We start from the raw sequence: 25,150 nt of genomic DNA, 5'->3' as shown, positions 1-25,150 counted from the left end.
ATGTCATACATTATATTCTGTACTTCCTTTCTCAATTAATTTTCATATCTAATGTATTTGATGCAAAATTTGGATAAAATTTCATAGTTAAGCAACAGACCAGTAAAAATACCTTTCCTCCTGACTCACCCAGTAATAACAACGATCCCTATACCATATAAACATGTGTCCTAGTTTTGCCCATGTGCCATCCTAGGATACTGATACGTCCAGTACTCCTTTGTCTTTTATATTACAATCACAGCTATGTATGCTTAACATACTGCTGTAAGACCGAGAGAAAGGTTCATATTTTGTAAAAGCCCATCTTCCAGCAGTAAGTTTAGGTGATGTTGATAAATAGACTTGCTTATACTAGTCATACCCAGGGCGTGTGAAATCGACAACAAGCTTATTCTACCCTGGCCAGATCCAAAGAATGAATTTGTAATTCTAATGTTTACATCAAAAACTGTTTAATTGATGAGATTGATTGTATTCTTGGACCCCTGTAATTGCCGAGCTGGTACAATAATCACATTTAGTACATTTACAGCACAAGTAATACAGCATAGCTTTCACTGTCCCTAACTAGTACTTCAGTACTTACTGTCCCTTTTCCTCCTTTTTTCTCTAATTTTATTTAATTTGCATGTTTGTTTGGAGGCAGTTTTCTTGGCTATCGAAGCATTTATTACACTAATAAACACACAAAATAACTTTGATGTAACTCGTGAAGCTGACATCCCACTATAGGAATGTCATACATCCCTAATGTGCAGGAAATGAACTCTGCAGTGTATGCTGCATTACTGCACTATAGGAGTACAGAGTATTTTCAGAATAAAATGAAGGGAATTCGAAATTTCCTTTCGTTGCTTCTCAAGAAGAAGTTAGTGCAGTCGCTCTTGATGCCTCATTTTGATTACTGTCACACTCTCCACACTGACCTTAACATGAGACTGACAGACGGACTACAGCGTGAACATAATGCATGTGTTCGATTTATTTGCAACGTCCGTAGGTCTGACCGTATCACACCTTCACTAAATATGCTGTCCTGGGTCCGTCTCAAAGAGCGAAGAACTATTCACTCTCTCACTTCACTCTTCAATATTCTTCAAAACTCTAACCCTAGCTACTTAGCTTCTCGTTTTCAACATTTGTCCTCATATCACGAAATAGATACTCGCTCACAATACCATATCACACTCTCCAGTCCTAAACGCAGAACATCCTTCTATCTTTCACCGTCTCTGCAGCTCATCACTGGAACTCTCTACCATAACATGTCAGAGACTGTCGGACATTGTCTAGTTTCAAAAATAAATTTAAATTGCACTTTTTCAATTCAGATTCCTTTCAGTTATAAGCCCTTTTCTCTGCGATAGTTTTGTAAAAATAAAGGCTATATATTTCTTTTCCTTCCTTTCCTCTTTTTGTTCTCTTTATCAGCTGATGAATTTATTATCATAGCCTTTTATTGTGAATTTTATTTAATTTTCTTTTTTCTTCCTTTATTATTATTATTTTATTACATTCTATTTTGTTATAGCCTTCCTTACGATTTCCATATTAACCATTTGTACTAAATGAGTTGCTTTTGCTATATTCCAATGTATTTTACTTTCTTTTCTCTCTTATGGTATTATTTTCATGTTGCTTAGTGTCGATTTTATTATGCTATTAGTATTATTTTTTGTAATGTGTTAGTATTCTATTCTGTAACTTTTTGTTAAATTTTAACTGCTTGTATACTTTGTGACCTGATAGAGTGTAAGAAGAGAAGGCCCTATAGCCTTAACTCGGCCAGTATAAATAAAGAATTATTATTAAGGGAATTTTACTTTTAGTATGTTTATATGTAAGAGTTTTGACTTTTTGTCAAAAAAATTCAGTAAACCAGCTTAAAAAATTAATATCTCATCATGTGTAAGCATATTTAAAAAACCGTCTGTGAAGTTATTTAAAATGATAGAGTGAACTTGTAAACAAAAGTTTAACTATTTTAAAAACTCTTGTGCAAGGAACTTTTTATATTGATTTCAGATTTTTATTGATAAAAATACAAAAAAAAAATAATAATATCTTAAGAAACTATTCAACATACAGCCTCCTAATTTTATGTGTAAAGTAGAATAATTTAGTTACAATGATGTGCAAAGTGTCAAATGTGTATCTGAAAAAATATATATATTTCAGTAATTTCACGATATTATCTCCTAAAGTAAATATTTTATATTTGTCTTACTGCTGGGAGAAACTTCGAAAATAGCCAACCAGGTAGCCTACTTAGAACAATCATAATTTGAATTCATACTCTCAATTTGTTTCTTCTATTTCCATTGTGTCGATTATTAAATGAACACTGGTCATTACTATAGTAAAGTTTCACTAACATCATGTGATCAACATGGCGGAAAACCGTGATTAATGAATAGCAGTTCCTGTGTGAACCTAATTGTACATAAATTGATGCAACGGAAGAGTATTTAATTCACCAAACTTACCACCTGGATGGCTTGGCTATTATGACAAGATATAGCCTACCTCACAATATGCAATAATTATAAATAATGTAACAAGTACACAACACTATTTATAATACACGTGTAAATAATTTTAATTATGTGCTATTCTTATGTAAATGACTTTTTTAAATCTAAGTAGAAAACGTAAGGGCCATAAAGACATTATTCCAGATTATTCATGGTAAATTGAATTATTTACAAAAATTTAAAAATATTTTGTTATAATTCCTCGATTTTCATTGAAAACGCCCATAATTTACCAGGGTTGATCAGAAAGTAAGTTTACAAAGTCTGCAGTGAAACGTGTACATTTTATTTCATACAACCAATACAGCCAACTGATAGTACATACATTAGGTTATTTTTCGACATAGTCTCCATATCTGTTTAGGCACTTGTCGCTTCGTGGGATGAATTTGAATTGCCCTCCTGGTAAAAATCCTGTCGTTGTGTATTGAGCCACGTTGTCGCGTATAGTTTCACCTGCGAAGTGAATCGTCGGCCTCCTAGATGCTTCTTCAACTGAGGAAAAAAGGTAAAAGTCGTTTGGAGCGTGATCCGTGCTGTAGGGAGGTTGGTCGATGATGTCCCAGAAAAACCGCTCCAACAGGTTAGTGATCTTCAGGAATGTATGAATTCGCGTATTGTCGTGAAGGAAGATGACGCCCTCGGTGATGCGTCCTGGCCGTTTCCTCCTGATTCCTTCGCGCAATCGTGTCAAGGTCTCGCAATATCGGTCAGCGGTCACTGTGTGCCCTCTTTCCAAAATCTCTACAAGTATGACACCATCGCTGTCCCAAAACACTGTGGCTAGCACCTTCCCGGCAGATGGCGTCACCTTAAACTTCTTTGTCTTTGGAGAGGTGAAGTGTTTCCACTCCATTGACGACCGCTTACTGCTGGGGGTGTAGTGGTGGAGCCATGTTTCGCTCACCCGTGACAATGTGATGAAGAAAACTGTTCCCTTCCGCGGAGAACCGTTGCAAAAGTTGTAGACTTGCCCCCATGTGTTTCTCTTTGTGTTGGTTAGACATATTTCGTGGAACCCATCGGGAACAAACTTTCCGGTGCTGCAGAATATCGTGAACAATGTGACGAACGCTTCCGACCGACATTCTCAATTCTACCGTCATATGCCGTAAAGTGACCTTTCTGTTGTCCTGAATCAGCTCCTCCACGTGAATTGTGTTCAAATCTGTTGACGCCGTACTGGGTCGGCCACTGCGATCCTCGTCGGTGACGTTTTCTCTACCGGCCGCAAATTTTCGACACCATTCTGCGACATGCTGACGAGACATTACAGTCTCTCCGTAAACCTCTACCAGCTGCCGGTAAATTTCTGCCGCGGTTACATGTTTCGCCCACAGAAATCGAATAACAGCGGATTTCTACGCGAGACCAGATTTCCAAACGAGTCGCCATTTGTGTTTACCGACAACTAGCGCAAAGTTGCTACAAGTGTGAGTTGGTAGTTAAGAGTTTATAGATACATTTGAAGCTGTATAGAAGTAATTTATTTTATTTTATTGTGTTATTTTACGACGCGTATCAACATCTAGGTTATTTAGCCTCTGAATGAAATGAAGGTGATAATGCCGGTGAAATGTGTCTGGTGTCCAGCACCGAAAGTTACCCAGTATTTGCTTGTATTGGGTTGAGGGATAATCCGGAAAAAACCTCAACAAGGTAACTTGCCCCGACCGAGATTCGAACCCGGGCCATATAGACGTAAGGTGCCCGAATTAAAGACTAGTAACATTCCATTATATATAAACTATTAGAGCTTATATAGGCCTATACGATATAATTATGCAAACATTAAAATGCAAATCACGTTAAGATAAGGTTCGTCAAATTACCTTTCTTCTATTTATTCATTCATAGTCTTTCGTCCAAAGACAGGTACTTCACTGCAAATCCAGTATTCTCCAGTCTTTCCTATTTTCTGCCTTCCTCATATGATCCATGTATCTTAATGTCGTCTATTATTTCATACCTTCGTCTGCCATAAACACTTCTCCCGTTCACCATCAGTTCCGGTGCATCCTCAGTACGCAGTTTCTTCTCAGCCAGTGACCAAACTAATTCCTTTTTCTCTTTCTGATTAGTTTCAGCATCATTCTTTCTTCTCCCATTTCTTCCAACACAGCTTCGTTTCTTAATCTGTCTGTCCTTTTCACATGATTCATTCTTCTCCATATCCACATTTCAAGTGCTTCTATTCGCTTTTCACTTCACTTAGTCGTAATGTCCATGTTTCTACCCCATACAATGCTACACTCCACACAAAACACTTTACTAAGTCTCTTCCTTAGTTCTTTCTCCAGAGATCCGCAGAAGATGCTTCTCTTTCTATTAAAAGTTTCCTTGGCCATTGTTATCCACCTTTCGGCTTCCTGGAAGCAGCTCATGTTACTGCTTATAGTACATCCCAAGTATTTGAAGCTGTCCACTTGTTCTACTGCCTCATTTAGAATTCGCAAGTTTACTTTCTTTATTTTTCTTCCTATGACCGTCCTCTTCGTCTTATTTGCATCTATCTTCATCTCATACTGCTCACAGCTGTCATTAACCAGTAGTATATCCCTTAGTATCGTTTCCTTTTCTGCTAATAACGCCATATCACCAAATTCTAATTTTACGTGTTCTCATTCTTCGCGTTTACGTAACTGTAACGTTAACACCAGTCTCCATTTGGGAAATGGCTGTCAAAGTCCTACTGCTTACAATCGATCACCTTCTAAGATAGCTCCAATATTTCAACTGTATGACGTAAAGAGAGATGAAGATAAGGGAACTTGTACTTGAAGCTATACGAAATAAAATGAAAAAAAAATGTATACTTATGTTCTACAATTTTAAAATCGGTTTTTGATTCTAGAGAAAAATTACATTCTTATAAATCAGAATTGACATATATATTTTATCGAATATTTGTATATGAAACTGATTCCCGTAATGTATTTAACACAAAAATAAGACGCATCAGATGACACATGTTACAGTTTATTTAAAATATACTGGTAATTAGTTTGAAACATTTCACTACAATTGCAAGATACTGCTATAATCAGACGGAATAATCACCACTTGAGAATTATTCTCATAGAATAAATTTGATTATAAAAGAATGGCAATTTCGATATTTCTTTCTGTTGCTTTCAGTAATTTGAGGATGTATACTTGATTTAATTAATTTTCAATATGATGTCACAGAAAAGAAAATTTAAAACTTCACGATTCCATCTCAAGTCAGTAATATTTATAGACAAGTAACTTTAATTTTAAAAGAGATAGTTCGCAAAAAAGACATATCAGCGGAGGTGTTGAATGCTTGAAGTCAGTGGAATATAAAATTGAAATATCAATTGAAAGGCTGAGTACAACAGTGGTCTATGCCTGTTTTTTTAATTGAGATACTGTACTGCAAAGTTGACATAAGCCAGTTTTTCGTATTTTACTGTTATATCCATTTTAGTTCCATCAGTACTTACTCTGAACTTTGGTAATCTTTTATATATTAAATGAATTGTCTTAAGATGAAATGAAGAGGCTAAAATTGATTAAAACTTAGTACTTGACACATCGTGGTATGGGTTAGACCGCTGTTGCAAAGACCTATAACATTAGATTTCAGATAATCATTTTATACTTCAGAACAAAAGATTAACAATAATTGAATATTTCACAAAAGTACTTTTATTAACTATTTTTGTATTACTGGTACTTGAGAATGTCACAACATGTAATAGGAAATTTTAGAAACAGGATTATTAAAAAAAATATATTGTGATTAAATGTAACCAGGTGTCTCAAAACCATCATCTTCATGGTCCTGTCAGAATATTTGAGAAATAGGATAAAAAGAAGAAAACATTGTGACTATACATAATCAGGTATATCAAAGCCATCATCTTCATGACCATGTCAAAACATTAGAGAATTATTATTATTATTATTATTATTATTATTATTATTATTATTTATTATTTATTTATTTAACCTGGTAGAGATAAGGCCATCAGGCCTTCTCTTCCCCTCTACCTGGGATTACAACTACAATATTAAGAATACAATTACAATTATAATTACAGTTAATATTAAATTTACAAATACAATAAAAATCAAAGTACTAAAAGATTAACTATTAATGAAAGCTAGACAGTTTATTGTAAAAGTTACGAAGAGAGGAACATTTTTTTTTTAGGTTTAAAAAATTATTAGGTTTAATAAAAATAAGGAACACTTTGTGATTAGGGGAGAGTCGGGTAGTATCGGACAGCGGGTAATATCGGACAGTGAGTTTCTTCCATCTACCACACGATGATAGTACCTGATTGACATGGTTACGTTTCTGTGATGTCGCATAGAGAAACGTAACCATGTCATTCAGGTACTACCATATTGTGGTAGATGAAAGAAACGCACTGTCCAATATTACCCGATGTCCGATACTACCCGACTCTCCCCTATACATAATCAGTTATATCAAAGCCATCATCTTCATGGCCCTGTCAGAACAATTGAGAAATAGGATTTAAAAAAAAGAAAACTTTGTGATTATACATAATCAGGTACATCAAAGCCACCATCTTCATAATCATGTCCTTCCTGATCAGCATCAGAAGTGAAGCCATTGAAGAAAGCATGATGTATGGGTATGGGTGGCACATATTTTGGCAGCTCTGTGATATCTTTCAGTTTACTGGCTTTGATTGTCATTGGAGTTTTGGGCTTTACAGTGCGCTTAATGTTAGCAAGGTCAAAAGTATGTTTCTCTTACGTAATTTCCCCTTAGCGACATTTACTGAACTGTAACCCTCTAGTTGTGGCTGTAAATGCTTAAAAAATCATTTCCATGGGTGATCCTTAGTAAGTTTCAAACATACATTTTACTAAAATTAACTGCAACCTTATCTTGTGCAGAAAACTTTCTAATACATATTTTATCCACTAGTGGTTGTGCTAAAAGAAAGTCATGTTGCGTCATTTCTTTTACCTTGAATGAATGTTTCACTATGTGACATAGGTAATCGGTCACAAAATTAGATAATTGTATTTCTCTATAAGTCAAAGAACTTGTACAAATATATCAGAATCTCTTTAAGAAACTAAGGAAATGTTTAGAATGAGAATCGTGCTCTGAAAACGCGGTTAGGCATGGGTTTGGATTTTGATTCTGCTGATGACTTGGTTGCATTTGTCGAACTTTTCCTCCAATTACAAGACCAAGTAAAAGTAACTCCATGTCGAATCCTGGTACTTATCTCGCTGTAAGTTCACCGACACTAAATAATTACAATATTGTTATATAAATGATTAAACATGAATTTATTATAAATTGAATTTTAATAGTGCAAATTTATTTAAATGTTGAAGGAAAGTCACAAGCAGAGAATGAAGGAAATGGAGTCACATGTCATTATATCGAACATGAACAAAAGTATTTATGCTATGCGTAACACTGAATGTTTCTGCAGAAACATAATATGTAAAACAAGCAATTATTTCTATTTCCTGGTTTACTGCCTTTTAAAGGATAATCCCATCTAATCTTATATAATTATCCATTTGATTAGGCCAGTCATCAAAGTACTTCACCCACTTCTGTAGAAGCACTTGAGACACCAGAAAGTCTCAACTGTAGCTTCTGTAGTAAGGATAATCCAAGCATTTTCTTAATATATAGGAAGGAAGAAGTCACATGGTACTAGATCAGGACTGTAAGGCGGGTGAATAATTAATTTCAAACCTAACATGATCAAGATATTCACTGTCTGTCTGATGCTGCATCGTCTTGTTGGAGTATGGTACGGTTTGGAGGTCGTTCTGTACGCTTTTTTTCAAGATTGTCGCTAAATAAATTATGATATTCCACTCGGCAGTAACCGTACGACTATTCGTCAGTAAGAAAGAGATGAAAGGGTCAAAGCTACGACAGAATGAAGCTACCTTCTTCTAACGAGTGCTTCAGACTCTTTTGACTTTCGTTGGTTTATTTTCGTCTGAAACAATCAATTGAGCCGACTGCCATTTTGTAGTTCATAAGATATATCTATGTTTCGTCACTGTTATGATGTCAAAAAGAAAATTGAACCTGCCTCGAATGATATTTTTTAGAATTTTCGTCTACCAAACGACACGTGTTTGTTCTTCAAATTCTGGCAAAATTTTGTAGTTCCATCGAACACAGAACTTCCTCACAACAAAATTATTATGTAGAATCTTTTATATTGCACTCATGTCCATTCCCAAAAACGTACTAATCTCGGTGCAGGCGATACAATTATCTTGTTTAATAATTTCACGTACAGCATCTATATTCCTGTAGCAGGCTGACCCTTGCGGAAATGTTTGGCGTCAACGATGATTTAATATCGGAAAAATTGTAATCCGAAAGTTATGTCCGTTTAAATTCTTTGATTTGATATACTGCTAACTTGAGAATTATCTTGCAATTAAGAAGAAGAACAACAAAAAAATGTCATTTTCTTCCTATAAATATCAGTTTGCAGAAACTTTCAATGTGACCTCCGTGCCACCAGACATTTTGAATGAGATACTGACTTTTAGATTTTACCACTTTCAAATTACTTTTTGACACATCAAATATCTGGCTGTCTGTAAGCATATCCATAAGTTTGCTCGTATTAAGTTACAGAGTCTATCCTGTAAGTATGTCTTCTTTCACTTAATATCGTAGAAGAATTTTAATATATTTTTCATTCATAGAATAGTAGAATGTTAGAGAAATAATATTGTTTTGCTTAGAGCAAACGTATGAAACTCAACCTCATCAATTTCACTTTAATAATATTACTTTAATTGTTAAGATAGCAAGTAGTCCCCAATAGCACATACCTATGGCGTCTTCTCAAGATATCTGGGTTTAAACCGGATCTATCGAAGTTGTATTATATTTTCATACAAAAAAGTAGTAGCATGTTCCCTAGGCGTCTTATCTACCTATAATGTTTCAACATTTCTCTATTCTTCATACCAACATTGAGCCTATGAAGTAGAGAGGCAATTTCTGGTAATTATAATATATTTAGTACCCGTATTTAACGACATATAAGAGGATTTTCTGTAACCTAAAATTTACAGATATTTGATTAACGTTCTAGATAAAGTTTAGGAAAATATCTAATTTTTATCTGTGTTCGTTTAGAACGCAAAATTGATTTAATTCTGTGTGATTTCCTTAAACAAAATACTTCAGATATTAATGGCAATTTTTTATTTTGATTGGAATTATGAAACTTTTTTTTTTATTTTCAGTCTTCTAAAATTATATTATTTGCATTGTATTCTGATCATGAATTTGAAATGTAAGACATATTCAAATAATGAAACATTATGTTTGAGACATTGACTAGGCTTTTATTTAATGACATAATATGTTCACTCTGTGTAATGACATTATGAATTATGAAATAAAATTGAGGAATATTTTTCAGGAAACTTCTAAAGCTTTCATCACAGCTGTTTGCAATGGAATATGATACTGAGTACGGATATTCCGTACACGACATCTGCAAATAACCAGAGTAATACATAGACGCTTACTTATTGATGAAAGAAATTATTTAATTTACAGAAACGTAATCGGGATGGTTACAGTAATTACATTTTGACAAAACGTATTCACATTAAACCCACTCTGCAACACTTACCCCATTGTCTTTGGTATCTGGTGCAGGAACTGCTGCTGCATATCGCACATCTGTAAAAATATTCAAAGGATATCTTACTGTTTGTGTGATGCAACATTTGACCTTCATTAACAGTTATTCGTTCCTTCAGTATTACATATTATTTGGAGTAGGTATAAAACAAAATATTACTAATCAAAAGGTTACTGGTAGGAATAAATTTTTTTTTAATTATTGAAAAACGTAGAGAGATATTAAAAAAAATATTCTGATTTATAGTTTATGGTAGTAATGATAAATATTTAGTCTATTTAATGTTTTTCAATTATTAATACTAGAGTCTGAGTTATTGTTAACGGTTTGTGATGGTGTACATATTATTTATTTCCTGAAATTATTAAATCTTAATATCTGTCTTTTGTACTGTAATTTAATGCGACATAAAATGTGGACAAGTTATTTTTATACAAATGATTTTGAAATTTTCATAGCATAAATATTTTCCTCAAATCGAATATAATAATAATAATAATAATAATGGTTTATTTTAACTGGCAGAGTTAAGGCCATTCGGCCTTCTCTTCCACTCAACCAGCATTATAGAAAATTACTACAATGGTGTGAATATAACATAATTAATACAATACAATACAATACAATTCAAAGCAATACGATACTACAATACAAGACAATATAATACATAATTAATATAATACAATGACAATTCTTTTCATCTTCACAACACCAATAAAATAATTATGTAATAATAATAATAATTTATTATTATTATTTATTATTATTAATATTTGTGTGCTGAACAACAGCCAGAGGCCAATTATAGTTCAGCACAATACACAAACAGAAGATACAAAGGTGCAAAAACAAATAAATAATATCTTAAATAAACAAAAACATACATAAATAAAATAGATAACAAGAACAGTAAATACTAATAATCAAAACGAAACTATACCTTAAAAGGATCTAAATTGTGCCCATGGAAATTGGCATATTTTATGCATCTACAGACTGGAGAAAGTGATTTAGAATTTCTGTTATAAAAATTTTTTTGAAATCTTAAACCTTTTGTAGGAATACGAAGGCTGATGTTGTTTATGATAGACTCACAATCAATATCACCATTGATAACTTTGCAAAGAAATTGATAATCAAGATTTTGACGTCTAGAATAAAGGCTACAACAGTTAAAATATTTACAGGTAATCTCATAGTTAAAGTCAGAGGAATTGGGTATAAATCGAAAAGCACATAAGGAAATAAATTTTCTTTGAATATTTTCCAATTTAACCGAATCTGTTGAAGTAACGGAATTCCAGGCTACAGATGCATATTCAAGTTTATATCGAACCAAAGTAAAGTATAGAATTAATAGTGACTCTGGAGAAGAAAAAGAATAAGTTATATACCTTATTAAACCAAGCATTCTTATTGAATGATTATAAATATATTGAACATGATCGTGAAAGTATAATTTAGAATCGAGTAGTACACCAAGATCTTAAATAGAATTTTTCCTAATAATACAGACGTTGTTAAGAGAATAGTTAAATTTTATGGAAGTAGTTTTTCGAGAGTACGAAATGACAAAAGTTTTTGTTTCATTAATTTTCATTCCATTATTGTCAGACCAAAGTTCAATAGAGTTAATATCATTTTGAAGAGTTTGGCAATCGGCAGGACTATTTATTGAGCGAAAGATTTTGAGATCATCAGCAAATAACAGGTAGATTGAACTTATTCTTTTACATTTGTCATCTATAAATAATAAAAATAATAGAGGGCCCAATGTAGATCCTTGGGGAACTCCACATAAACAATTAAATGGGTCCGAGAGAGAATCACCTAGACGAACACAGCATTGCCTATTAGTTAAATAATTTTCAAACCAGCTCACATAGTTAGAAGACATACCAAAGTTTTCTAATTTATTTATCAAAATATTGTGAGGTACAACATCAAACGCTTTGCTAAAGTCGATGTAGATTGAGTCAATTTGACCTTGCGTTTCAACAACCGGCATAACAAGATTAAGGTAGGATACTAAGTTAGTAGTTGTTGATTTACCTTTAGTAAAACCATGTTGGGATGAATTAATTTTATTCTTAACATAAAATGAAACATGTTTGTGGATTATTTTTTCAAAAATTTTTGAGAAATTGTTACTATTGAAATAGGTCTATAATTGGAAACAACATTTTTTTTACCATTCTTAAAGATAGGAATAATGGATGCTTCTTTCCAAAGCATAGAGTATGTACCAGTTAATAAACTTAAATTAAATATAAAAGTTAAAACAGGTATTAGAATATTAGAACATCCCTTAATAATAAAATTAGGAACGCCATCAGTGCCCTTGGATTTATTAGGTTTAAGTTTTTTATGGCTAATGAAACGTCTTCAACTGTAATTTTAGGTAAGGATAAGAAATCAGTAGAATTATAATCCAACAAACAGAGATTAGAATTAGACTGTTTTTGAATCGATTTAAATTGATTAGCAAATGCATTAGCAACCCCATTTATTAATAATTCGGTGGGATAATTATTGGATTTTCGAAATGATTCTACATATTTCCAAAATTTCTTGGGTTCATTCTTCAAATTTTCATCAATGGATTGTAACCACTTAAATTTATCATATTTAACCATAGCTTTAACTTGTTTTCTGTGATTGGAAAAAATTTGATAATGATGATCAGTTTTGAATTTCTTAAAATTTCTATGTGCTTTGTTCTTTTTCTTAATAAGTATACGCAAGCTATTTGAAAACCATTTAGGATAGTGCGATTGTTTTACGAAGGTGACAGGAACAGCAAGAGATATAGCATTGTTCATAATTTGAGATAAAGAGTTAGTAGCAACGTTAACATCAGTAGCCTGATATATGGAATTCCAATCATGATTGTATAGAGTGGAATAGAGTTTCAAGTAATCACCTTGAGAATAATTAATGAAGGTACTAGATGGGCAGTGATCAGGTAGCGGCAAATAAACTTCAAGATTAATGGAGATAGATGGATGATAAAAGTCCTCCAAAACAAGAGAATAATTGGCTCGTTCTACTGTACTGTTAATGATATTAGTAAAGACAAGATCAAGTAGATTTTTACATGAAACAGTAAAATTAATTTGGTTTAATCCCAGAAGGCAAGACGAGGAATATAAATCACCGTACTTAATTTTAAAGTAGTAATGAATATCATTAAGATTAAAACCAGTTAACCAATCCATACCAGGACAATTGAAATCGCCAATAATTACTATTCTAAAATTATGAGTATCGAGTTTTTTTTCAAGAAAATTGAGGTAAGATTTTAAGTGATTATGACCGAAATCAGGTGGGAAGTAATGATTTCCAATTAATAAATTAATACCATCAGCCATTTTAATTTCAATCCAAACACATTCATTAATAATTTCTAAATCATATCGCCGACAGGTAAAAGGTAACTGGTTGTTAATCGCTGTTAGAACACCCCCACCTCTTTTTTTATTGGTGTCCTCGTAGGTTCTGTCTGCTCGAAACACAGAATAATTGTTAGGAAATAAATTTGTATTTAGTACTGATTCAGATAACCATGTTTCAGTAAGACAGATAATGATATCATTATTACTTACTACATTTTGAAAAATTTCATCAATTTTTGTATTAAGACCATGAACATTTTGGTAAAATATTTCAAGAAGATTATTAAAACTGTGCATTGAGACTTAGAGAATAATATTAAGAGGCATTAACCCTAGAATCAACAGAAGTACCTGGTGGAGCAAAATGCTGCTCAGGTTTAAGTTTACCAAAAAAGGGTGCAATGAGGCATCCCACAGGCCAAACATCAGAATTATTGATTAACTCAAAATCCCTCTCATCAACTGATATGTGAAAAGAGGAATACGACTGGTGTTTAGTTTTCAATTTCGTTATTACGAGAAACCTAAGTTCACGTTGATGAAAGAGTGAATTCTTAATATTATTCTCGTTTACATTAGGACTAAATCTAGAAACAAAAAGGGATTTGGTTCTGATTCTCTCTGGAGCCATTTCTAAGTTGCTATTAGTTAAAGTGCCAACTTTAGGATCTCGTTTCTTAAATTTTTTACGAGTTACAGTTTGGAAACCATCAGAGTCAACGTTATTTGATAACGCAACAGTGCTATCGTCAGAGCGTACGACAGCAGAGATTACTTCATTACTGTTATGTTGACTAAGAGGAAATGAAGTACTTGGTGCTGACTTTCACATGATTGCTAGATTTTACAGTGTCAGACAAAACACTACTGAAGTATTTAGCAACAGGGTTAACAGTCGACTGTTGAACCAATTTAGAGACAATCTGATCAGGCTTACTAGGACAGGAATTTTTTACCATAATTTCAGCCATTTGTAATTTAAGGGCAGTATTCTCACTCTTTAACTCACCCATTTCTTTTTCCAGATTTTTAACATGTTCAAGAATAACTGTTAAAGTATCTAGAATGGACTCACTGTTGAGTCTCACCGTCTCGACTTGAACATAAAGGGACTCCTTACTTTGTAAATTAGGTAGATCAAGTACTCTAGTAGGCGAGATGATCTTCTTTTCCGCCTTATTGGTGGGTTTCACAGGAGTGTTATCACCATGAACCGCCTTCGCAGCACTGATACACTTATCACACTTGAAGGAGGAAATGCCTCCCTTCATGAAAAAATCATATTCCACTTCACTCAAATTTAAACAGTTCAGATGAAATCTTAAGCCACAAGGCCCAGCACACTTCAGGAACTTTTGTCTGCCGAAGAAAGCAGCGTTACATTTCGAACACGTATCTTTGCTAGCCGGCATTTTACGCAGTTAGCTAAGCGCCTTAAATGAGGACACAGAAGAATGTAGTAATAACTGAACACTGTGAAAACTGCGGAGCTACACAAAAAGTCGACTGCTCTTCATGACGACTAGAAGCCGATAATGACTAGAAGCCTATAATAATAATAATAATAATAATAATAATAATAATAATAATAATAATAATAATAATAATAGTAATAATAATAATAATAGTCATACCTAAATTAAATTAAATATTAAAATTCATCTGTGTAAAAGCAGTACTACAAAAATTAAAAAAATTACCTTCTAGGGAAAACAAAATGAAAGTTTACTGATAAATAAAAAGAAGTTTTTAAGTTTAAAAATGGTAGTAATTTGTTTGTAGATACGCGGTCTGAAATTTTCTTCAAGATGTCATTACCTAATTCATAACTGTTTAATTTCCTTTTTAAGAAGCATCTTGAGGTATTAATCCAAATGGAAAGGAAAGAGGACTAAAGTTTCAACGTTCCATCGTAAATACATACTGTACTTCAATGTGTTTTTTTATTTTTTTTTATTTCAGCCAGTTGAACGCAACTTCTTAAATACAGATTCAATGTCCATCTGTGGCTATCGTAATTGTTCTGAGTTTCCTGTGGAAAATACTCAAAACTGTACAAACTGAATTTTATATTCGCAAAAACATACTCAGTATGCCTATTTTATCAAGGGAGAATTTTATCAAGGGAGATGAAAATACATACGTTATGTTTCATTTACAAATGTTTTACATTTTAGTTTCATTACTAATTCTTGAAATTAAACTAAATTCTGTGAAAACATGACTACTGTCGAAGTTTTCTATTTACAAAAATATGTATGTATGTAAGTATGTATGTATGTATGTATGTATGTATGTATGTATGTATGTATGTATATATGTATGTATTGTTGTGTATATCAATTCTCGATGCCCGTGCGTCCTACTTTAAACGGCTCAAACCTACCCGCGCAAACTAGAGTCGCTGCTTTCTCTCTCTCAGAAAGCAGGTTGGCTCGCTTTTTTCCCTCTTGTGAGGGAGAAAGCAAAGATCGCGCGGCGACCAGTCACGTTGGCAATAGAAATACCCCCAGGCACTGTGACGTCAATGGCGTCCTCAACCACCATTGTTCCGAGGGGTATAAATATAACGCATCTCCGCGACTTCCTACCAGCGTTGCCAACCGTGGCCGAATTTGGCTAAACGTAGCTTAATTTTTAGTCATGTAGCTTGTAGCAGAATGGTCGTAGCCGAATGTCAAAATGTAGCCGAATTGAGATTCGATCCAGCGACCATGTGTAAACACTTTCTTTTGACAAATTTATTTTCTCATACTAATACCCACCAGAATTTCCTCACTTCCTCATTAAAATACGAAAACATACCGGTTGAAACTTCGTGTCACAGACTGAATTCTGAACATTTATGGCAAGAGTAGCATTCCTATTTTCAGTTTTATTTTCCTGTTATGTGAATAGCGCCTATTACCTAACTGACAATTTCTGTACTCGTGAATTTGCAGACACCCGTTAGGCGGTTTATTAGGGGTCGCCTACCCAACAAAAGTAAACCAGTAACCTGACAGTTCCTCTGTTTGCGAACTTCCCGGCACACAGCAGAGTTTTTATTAGGGGTCGCCTACTCCGCAAAGTAACCGTACTCCGACTTCAAATAACAATGAAACTTAAGCCTCTTAGATTTTAAAAACTGGCTCTTCCCACGAATATCTCATTGCCCACTTGTTGCTACACTTTGTGCAAACATTGTAAATATCATAACATTGATCGTCGGTTCTATTTATTACTCAAGAATAAGGGCTATCTCTAAAGTTCTAAAATATCTCCAGACATACCGCTATTTACGAATGGCCTTCCGATGACATCGTGTTTAGGCCTACAATGTTTTGCACAAATGTCGCAACAAATTGGCAATGAGATAGATATGAGTGGGAAGGCCGGAACGGCCAGTTTTCAAAATGTGTGAGTCTTATGTTTCATTGTTATTTATTTCCTTTTATGTCGTCTTCCCTCGTCAGTATACTGGACATAAGGAAAACAGTCTTACGCGTGTCTGATTTCCAGTCAGTCGAGTTCCACTAAGATAGCACCTACTTAGTAAAAGTAACTTTTGTGTGCAGTTTAGTGCAGTGTATTGTGGTTTCATCTTGAGTTCTGATACATCTGACAGTGAGTGCCAATCATCCACGAGGAAGAAAACCCTGCCGCATAGAAATTAATCCACGTGCTTGCTACAAGCACACTGATTGGTCTCCTGTTATCGTCGCATTGTAAGATCCATGACAAGTCAGAGTTATATCCTAAGGCAGGACCAAGTGACGAACAGCAGGAAGAAGAGGTTGATGGCTTCTTCAATGTGTGTTAGTTAGTGTTTACAAAATTTTCACTGTAAATATGTATAAATACGTAGACAAATATATATATATATATATATATATATATATATATATATATATATATATATATATATATACGTGGACACTGCGACATTTTTTGTTTGTGTTAGCAAGTGTTATCGGAAGGGTCAACTAGATTTCATTAGGAGAGTTAATAAATATTTTTCCTTTTTTATATTGCTGCATGCTTTGTAGACTGAGTTGAGCAACGCTTTACCAAACTTACAGAAGTGTGTTGATGCTTAGGTCTATGTATTGATTTTTCTGTTTGTAAGAAATAATGATTATTATAAATATTAACATTCATAACCTCATTAACAATAATAATAATAATAATAATAATAATAATAATAATAATAATAATAATAATAATAATAATATTTAATTATATTATTATTTTTTCTTTCGAATAATTTTTATTAAATTAATGTAACGGGCAATGAAATCATCGCTAAACGCAACACATTGAAGAACATATACCTACGCAAATTCTTCAAGTTTTGAGCGTAGCTTATTTTCAGTCTTTGTAGCTGAATTTCGAGATGTTTGTAGCCGACTCGCTCGTGTTCAGGTTGGCAACGCTGCTTCCTACACCAGCCGAATCTTCTTCACTTCTTACCTACGTATTCTAAACTTATTTTATTCTAGTCTCGCTACAAGCCTCATCACCACCTCCAACCCGCACGCTTCTCTCCCCTGATCACCCTTATCTCTCACCATCCTGACTTCGACTCCCAGCTCTTATCCCGGCTTGTTCGAATAAACACAACTATCTCCTCAGCCCCCCCCCTCTAGAGTCGGTAAGTCGCGAGTGCGCTCTGTTGATCCGTCGATGATAGAGGTCACCCTTCCCCGTTCCTGAAGTCGGTAAGTCGCACAGTACGCTGTGTTGATCCTCCGATGCCAGGAGCTTGTTCTCGAAGTCGGTAAGTCGCACAGCACGCTGTGTTGATCCTTCGAACTAAAGAACTAACCTTCTACCCCATTCCATCTCTCTCGTTATCCTGCCCCCCCCACAACACACCTGAGAGCAAGCCGATTTTCCCCAGGCACTCCCGTTACCCCTACCTTCCTCTCACTCAAGTCGCACTTTACTATCACCCATCATAACTCTCCCCGCATCGAAGCCTCAGGACGAATTTCTAAACTATCCATTTCTATCACGACTCCCCCGTTACCCCTACCACAGAACTAGGAGGGAACCATAGTTACACTTTCACTGTTATTTCTGTAATAAACAATGTTACTTTAAAAACAGTCTTTCCTTTAAACTTCACCACAGTTTCGTATCATCCCACCCACAAACCACAGCCATCTTGTCACGTCACTCCCGTTTCCCCTCCCCACCTCGACAACACGTCGGAGAGCGAAACGACCAGGAGTCCGGCGTACGACAGTATGTATGTATGTATGTATGTATGTATGTATGTATGTATGTATGTATGTATGTATTAACAATACAATTGGGTATACACCCGGTTTCAGTGATATATAATATACAATAATTACAATTACATGAAATAAAATAAAATAAACCTAAATGAAATAAAATAAAATAAACGTAAATCTATAAAAAGTAGATGCAATAAACCTAGGACTACAATTAAAAACTATTCTATAATAACGCCTACGATAAGCAAAAGTAAATCTAACTTATAAGTACTTCTATTTCACCCAACTATTACCAATTTAAATACTTACATATCACCTTAAATAATTACATACAAACTTAATTACATATCATCTTAATTAATTATATATCAACTTAATTATTTTACATATCAACTTAATAATTACATATCAACTTAATTAATTATATGTCAATTCAATTAAGTACATGACACAACTTAAATAATTACACTGCACCTCCAATTACATTTTCAGTCTAATCTTCTCAACCTTTCCTTAAATGTATTGATTTTAAGAGGACCACCCTGAAATTTGTCGTATTATGGAATACTGAGGTAAATTTTTCAAGAGTTCTTTAATACAATTGAATTAACCAAATTACTTTATGTCAAGTGGTGTCGAAGAGAAATGAAAATTCTTTACAAATCTGTCGATTTGATATCTGGCTGTTTTTTATCTGGCTTCCAAACTACTACTTAAAATGTTTAAGTGTTGAAAAAAATATAACAGCAAGGAAGGCTAGTCTAAGGAGACAAAGATACGAGTAATTTTGAAAATAAGTTGTCTTGCAGACACCAGTATATTACATGTTGGATGGTATCCTTTGTTTTTGAATAGAATTATCGTTAATTTCAATTATACAGGTCACTTTAATATGGAGGGTTGAAAACAAACAAACGCCTCGTCTAAATTACCAAGCCTTCATATGATTTAGAAATAACTGACATAGGTAAAAAAAAAACCATGAGACAAATCTTATCTAACAGATTGAACATGAGGATGGTCTTTAAAAATGTTCCTAATATTTCACCCAGAAACAATGAGACAACCGGAAGGACATTTGCACTATCAGCATGGAACGAACCACGAAATAAATATTAATGTGCCCGAAAATGTCATCACATGTGATGAAACGTGCATTTTACAATACTATCGGGAAAGGAAATGATGATCGATGTCACTAGAAATACCTACTTCACTGAGAATGAAGGAAACAAGAATGAGCAAGTCGAAATAGAAGAAAATGATTATTGCTCTCTTTATATCAGAAGCGTGAAACTATTGTTTTTTGCGGATATTTGCATTCCAGTCCTCAAAGACCCTATTTAGTTTCTTCTGGCTTTCACCAAAGCGAAAAGTACATTGGAAGAAAATTATTTTTAGTCTTGGTGATATTATATAAAACTGTGAACCTGCTAAAGAGGTATCAGTTATGGCTCTATGGTACTGATTTCAACAATTGAAAATTAGGTCTAGTATACTTCTATGTAAAGATATGTAGGAGATTCGGACACGCTAGAAAAAGGTGATTTAATTTGTTGAATTTCAAAGATAATAATATTTTTCACTCCAGGCGTGCTGTTTTATAGCTACATTTCGTAAGTAGCATGAGTCATTGATAAATAAAAGCGTCATTGTGTGCACAGTAGTTAAAGAGCAATTTTAGCGCTGTGTGGAAGCCAAGACTTCCCTTCTGTACTGATAATATTTGCACATTCAGCTATAGTGGTTAGAACAAGATGCACTTGCAAAAATAAATAACGATGTATAGGTACACAGAAAGATAAATGGGAAGTAACAGTTGCTGATACAGGAATACGAAACAAGTTTGAAAAATTACGATTATTATAATATCTGCTAATTGAGGCTTGTAACGAAAAATTATGATAGTCTTATAAATCAAGATCAAGATAACATGTGAGATCTGTTTCTCTACCTTCTGTGCGTCTCAAGACTCGTACAGGTGCGAATTAAGATTTCTGACGAGGGGGAATAGAATCATCGAAAGAGAATACCATACATAAAATTATTATTATCCTCAATCGATGCGGCTCAATGCTTGGTCGCACAAAGTTGCTTGTCTTGCATCTTGATCATAATAATAATTATATCCATGAGCAGGCTAAAGATAAGATGTGTAATTTCTAAGTTATTGATTGTTGTCAGCTTGCCGGTGATGATAATACATTAATATTATTTTCTTTGCATACTTTATACTGTACTTTATGAAGTATACTAGTATTAGAACAGTTGAGCCGTTCAGAGCAAAAGTGGTTTAAGTCAAAAATGGGTAATGATGTTAAAGTAAACATTCTGTAAAATACAGCGCAAAGTAGCAATGATATTTATTTAAACTATTAGTAGTCAGTGGATAGCACGAAAGACATATTAATTGCTACTTTGCTCTGTATTTTACAGAATTTTGACTTACACCACTTTTGCTCTGAACGACTCAGTTATATTTTGTGAGGGGAGATAGAAGTTATCCCTGGCAGGGATGTTAATATAAATTGAAGCGTCGGCTGGAACAACGTTATAAGTTACATTTAATAAAATTTACAGAAGCTGCAAAAATGTGTACACGTACAGCGTTGTTCTTATAGGGTAGCAAACTTTTGAGTGGACAAATTTCACGTGCTGCATTGATGGACAGTTGCAAGCCAAAGAGTACAGCAAAGTAACATGACATACAACATTATTACACGGAAACACGCCGAATGAAAATTTTGTAGCTTACAACGTTGTTCCAGCCAACGCTTCAATTTATGAAAGGGAGATAACTTTCCAACAGGGGGGGGGGAATCCCCCCATCCTCTCGTTAATTCGCACCGTGTGTAACCCGGACCTTCAGTTTGATTGCAATTAATACTAGCTACACAATTAGATCTGTCTTACACTTAGTGCAAGTGTGTTTTGATTTATTGGACTCGTATTATTACCTATTCTGGGCACAATTAACTTATTGTAGTTAAAAACTTCAATACCGAAATTAAAGAGTTAGGTTCGATTTGAATGTTAGAAGAAAAATATGGAAGTGACGTTCTTACAATAAACGAGGGAACATTGTGTAAGGTGTGCAAAATAGAACTAAAATCATAAAATACCTGGGATATTGAAAATCATTGCAATAGCATATCGCATAAACATATACCGAACTTAAAATGAAGACGTCCTTAAAATAACTAAATGTTCGTTACAGTCAGATGAGCAATCAAATTTCAACAATGAGTTGTATCAGATTATGGTAAATGTTAATATCCCCTTCGGTAAACTGAATAATTCACATTTTCGAGGATTTCTTAAAAAGTACACAAATCACAATATCCCGGATGAGTCCGCCCTACGTAAAAACTATTTACCGTGTTATGGAGAAACTACAAACAAAATTATAGAACTTGTGAGTGATAATAAAATTTGGGTTTGGATTGATAAAACTACTGGCGCAAGTGGCTTATGTGATTGTGGATATTGTCACCTACAAATTCAGGGCAGAAATTTTTTATTAGCCACTGAAGTTTTACAAAACGTGTACCATTTAACTATTGACACACTCTGTGAAACATCTATGTCCCTTTTATGGCATCTTGGTATTCAGTACGATGATATGACGCTTTTGTAACAGATGCTACTCCATATGTCGTTAAAAGTTAAAAAAAAAAGAAAAGAAATATAAATACGTATCAGAAAATACGTAACCTGCCTTGCTCATGGATTTCCTAGAGTGGTTCATAATGAGGTTCAATCGAACATGAAAAAAATGCTTCGGAAAGCACCTTCCAGAATAATAAACTTCAAACAAAATGTCACCTGACATTACCTTGCCTCCAAGTCCAGTACTCACAAGATGGTGTTCTTGGTTAAATGTTGTCTCGTGTACGCAAAGCAATATAATGCAATTACAAATATTCTTCATTCTCTGAATAGTGAAGCGGTTTCTCCGATTGCAATAGCTAAAGCACTGCTTTCAAAACAATTACTGGAAAGTCTACATTTTATAAACAACAATTTTGGGGTGTTATCAACAGCATTACGCAGCTACAAGAATGTAATTTAGAGCCGTGTAAAAGTATAAACATAATCGAGGACGTATCCCAAAATTTTAACAAGATACATACTACATCAGCTGCCAAACGAGCAAAAAAGAAAATTTACAGTGAATAATTTGCAAACTGTACAGTGTTCTCCAAAAAATGGTTGGTTTTCAGTGATGCGTAACGTAAGAAATAAACTTACTAAACAAGAACAAATAACTCAAAATCCTATTACTCATATGCACCATTCGAAAGAACTTTCTCCTAATGTAAAAACTTTTTAAGAGACAATCGCAGAAAATTATATTCGAAAATTTACGAATGTACATGGTGTTCATTGCAATTCCCGCATCGAAAGCAACGAAGAGGATGGCATCTTGTAAGGTATGTAACATTTTTATCAATACCAGACTGTACAAACGTAGATCCTCGATTACAGAGGATAATACGATAACCACTACATTCACAGGGACCGATGATTACATATTATGCAGGGCCGCCGAGAAGGGGGGGAAGGGGTGAGTGCATATGAGCCCGTGAGCAATAAGGGCCAATCAGATTAAGTGAGTCTATTTACTTTTTATTATCACGAATAATTATTCGTAGATACATACGGGTAAATATGACATATTAACTCAACAACAGTAGAATTAATACAAATTACCACTTCATATGACTTTTATATAATAGAAGATCGGTTTCCCGCATTAAAGTTCACCGACACGACAATTGAGGACCCCGGCATTTGCCTGAACTATGTTCCCGTCGCTTGTACTGAACACGTTTAATTATTTATTGGCTTGTCCTTTTTAACTACCAAACCCCCGCTGGCCCACCACAATATGCTAGTGGACTCTCTCAAACCGAAGTCAAGGATACGTTTCTCTTTCAGTAGGGGAAACCCGGACAAAGCGGATAAGCTAAGAACAAACAATGCCACAGGCTATATTTTGGTACTCCCGAAATAAAATCTTCATGACATTGGTTGTGACACATGTTGTCCATATATATAAAAAACAGCAATTCGTTTCTCGTACCTACGGACAGTGATATGATTTGAGAAAGTAAATATAGCTAATTATTCGCTTTGCCTGGGTACACGGGCAAAGCGAATAATTAACCCGAGCAAAGTAAATATCCCTATAACATTTTCACATTTCTATTTAATTTCTATTCACTGATATTAAAATTAAATCAACACATAAACACGATGTTAATGAGTTATATTAGACGATAGGATATGTTATTTACAGCCCATTACAGCACGTTAGATTAGTACAAAATACAAATTTGAACAAGTCGACGTTTCACTAGCACTGAAGACTTGGATTTCTTCTGTTTTTGCTCCTGCCCATAAGTTACTTTTCTTTCAACGTTTTTAATCGGTATAGATGTAAGTACTTCAGACCGCTGACATTTTCTTCGTTGAACTCGTATCTTTCGAGTATCCACTTCTGGCACTGGTCTAAATCAAAAGAACTGACTTGGATTTTCTTGCTGACGATGTTGAGGGTTGTGGTGTAACCGGAACTGAAAATCTGAGTGTAATTGATGTATTGAATATTCCTTCAATCTCTTAAGATAACGACATCAAAGAGGTGGTTGATTCTGAGTGAGTATTAACTGTTTCTTCAGTCGCTGAAGAAGCTGGCACCGCAGAATTTGTTAAATCTGAGCCAGCTGTTATTTCGCTGATTTCCATCTCAAGTGGGCGATCTGTAAGTTGATCTTGAGCAAAATCTTCATCAACAAACACATTATGGTTGTATGGCCAGATAGCAGAACCAATGATTGGAAAATTTTATTTCTTCAAGTGCTTTCTTCATGGCTTCTTCAGATCATTTGGCTTATTCCGTCTTCTTCCTGAAAAATTAAACCATCTGAAAACACATTACGACCTTTTTAAGAAAAAATTAAGATCAGTGTTACTGATTTATAATTTAATTAGTGTAACTTAATGCCTCCACTATGTAAAATAATCTAACACGTTTTATTACAATAGACAAATACATACAAAAATACAGCTAACGCTTATATAGTCAAATAAAGGGGTCAGGGCAAAGCGGATAAGTTATCCACTTTGCCCTATTCACTTTGCCCGCAGACGCCATTTCGCTTTTCATTTAAGGTTATACAAACATAAACATCAATAATCTTCTTCGTACGTACGGCACTATAGAAATAATCGAATCGCCTATATATTACTATCACATAACAAAAAGTTTCTGGAGTATTGTGTGTTGTACATTTGTTTCTCTTACCTTGAAATATTTTAAGAAAACA

The 25,150-nt window shown here is 34.1% G+C and overlaps 1 protein-coding gene across 1 annotated transcript in view; it reads right to left on the bottom strand.

The window, feature by feature from the left end:
- LOC138711827 (uncharacterized) overlaps positions 1 to 25,150 on the bottom strand; it is a 66,938-nt gene that overhangs the window by 11,837 nt on the left and 29,951 nt on the right. The window contains exon 2 of the mRNA XM_069843087.1: positions 10,187 to 10,236. Within this exon, the coding sequence (XP_069699188.1) occupies positions 10,187 to 10,236 (50 nt within the window). The remainder of the gene's footprint in view (positions 1 to 10,186; positions 10,237 to 25,150) is intronic.

The sequence above is a fragment of the Periplaneta americana genome, chromosome 13 (assembly GCF_040183065.1).
Source record: "Periplaneta americana isolate PAMFEO1 chromosome 13, P.americana_PAMFEO1_priV1, whole genome shotgun sequence".
In the NCBI taxonomy this organism is placed as follows: Eukaryota; Metazoa; Arthropoda; class Insecta; order Blattodea; family Blattidae; genus Periplaneta; species Periplaneta americana.
This window is presented reverse-complemented; position numbering and strand designations above follow the sequence as displayed.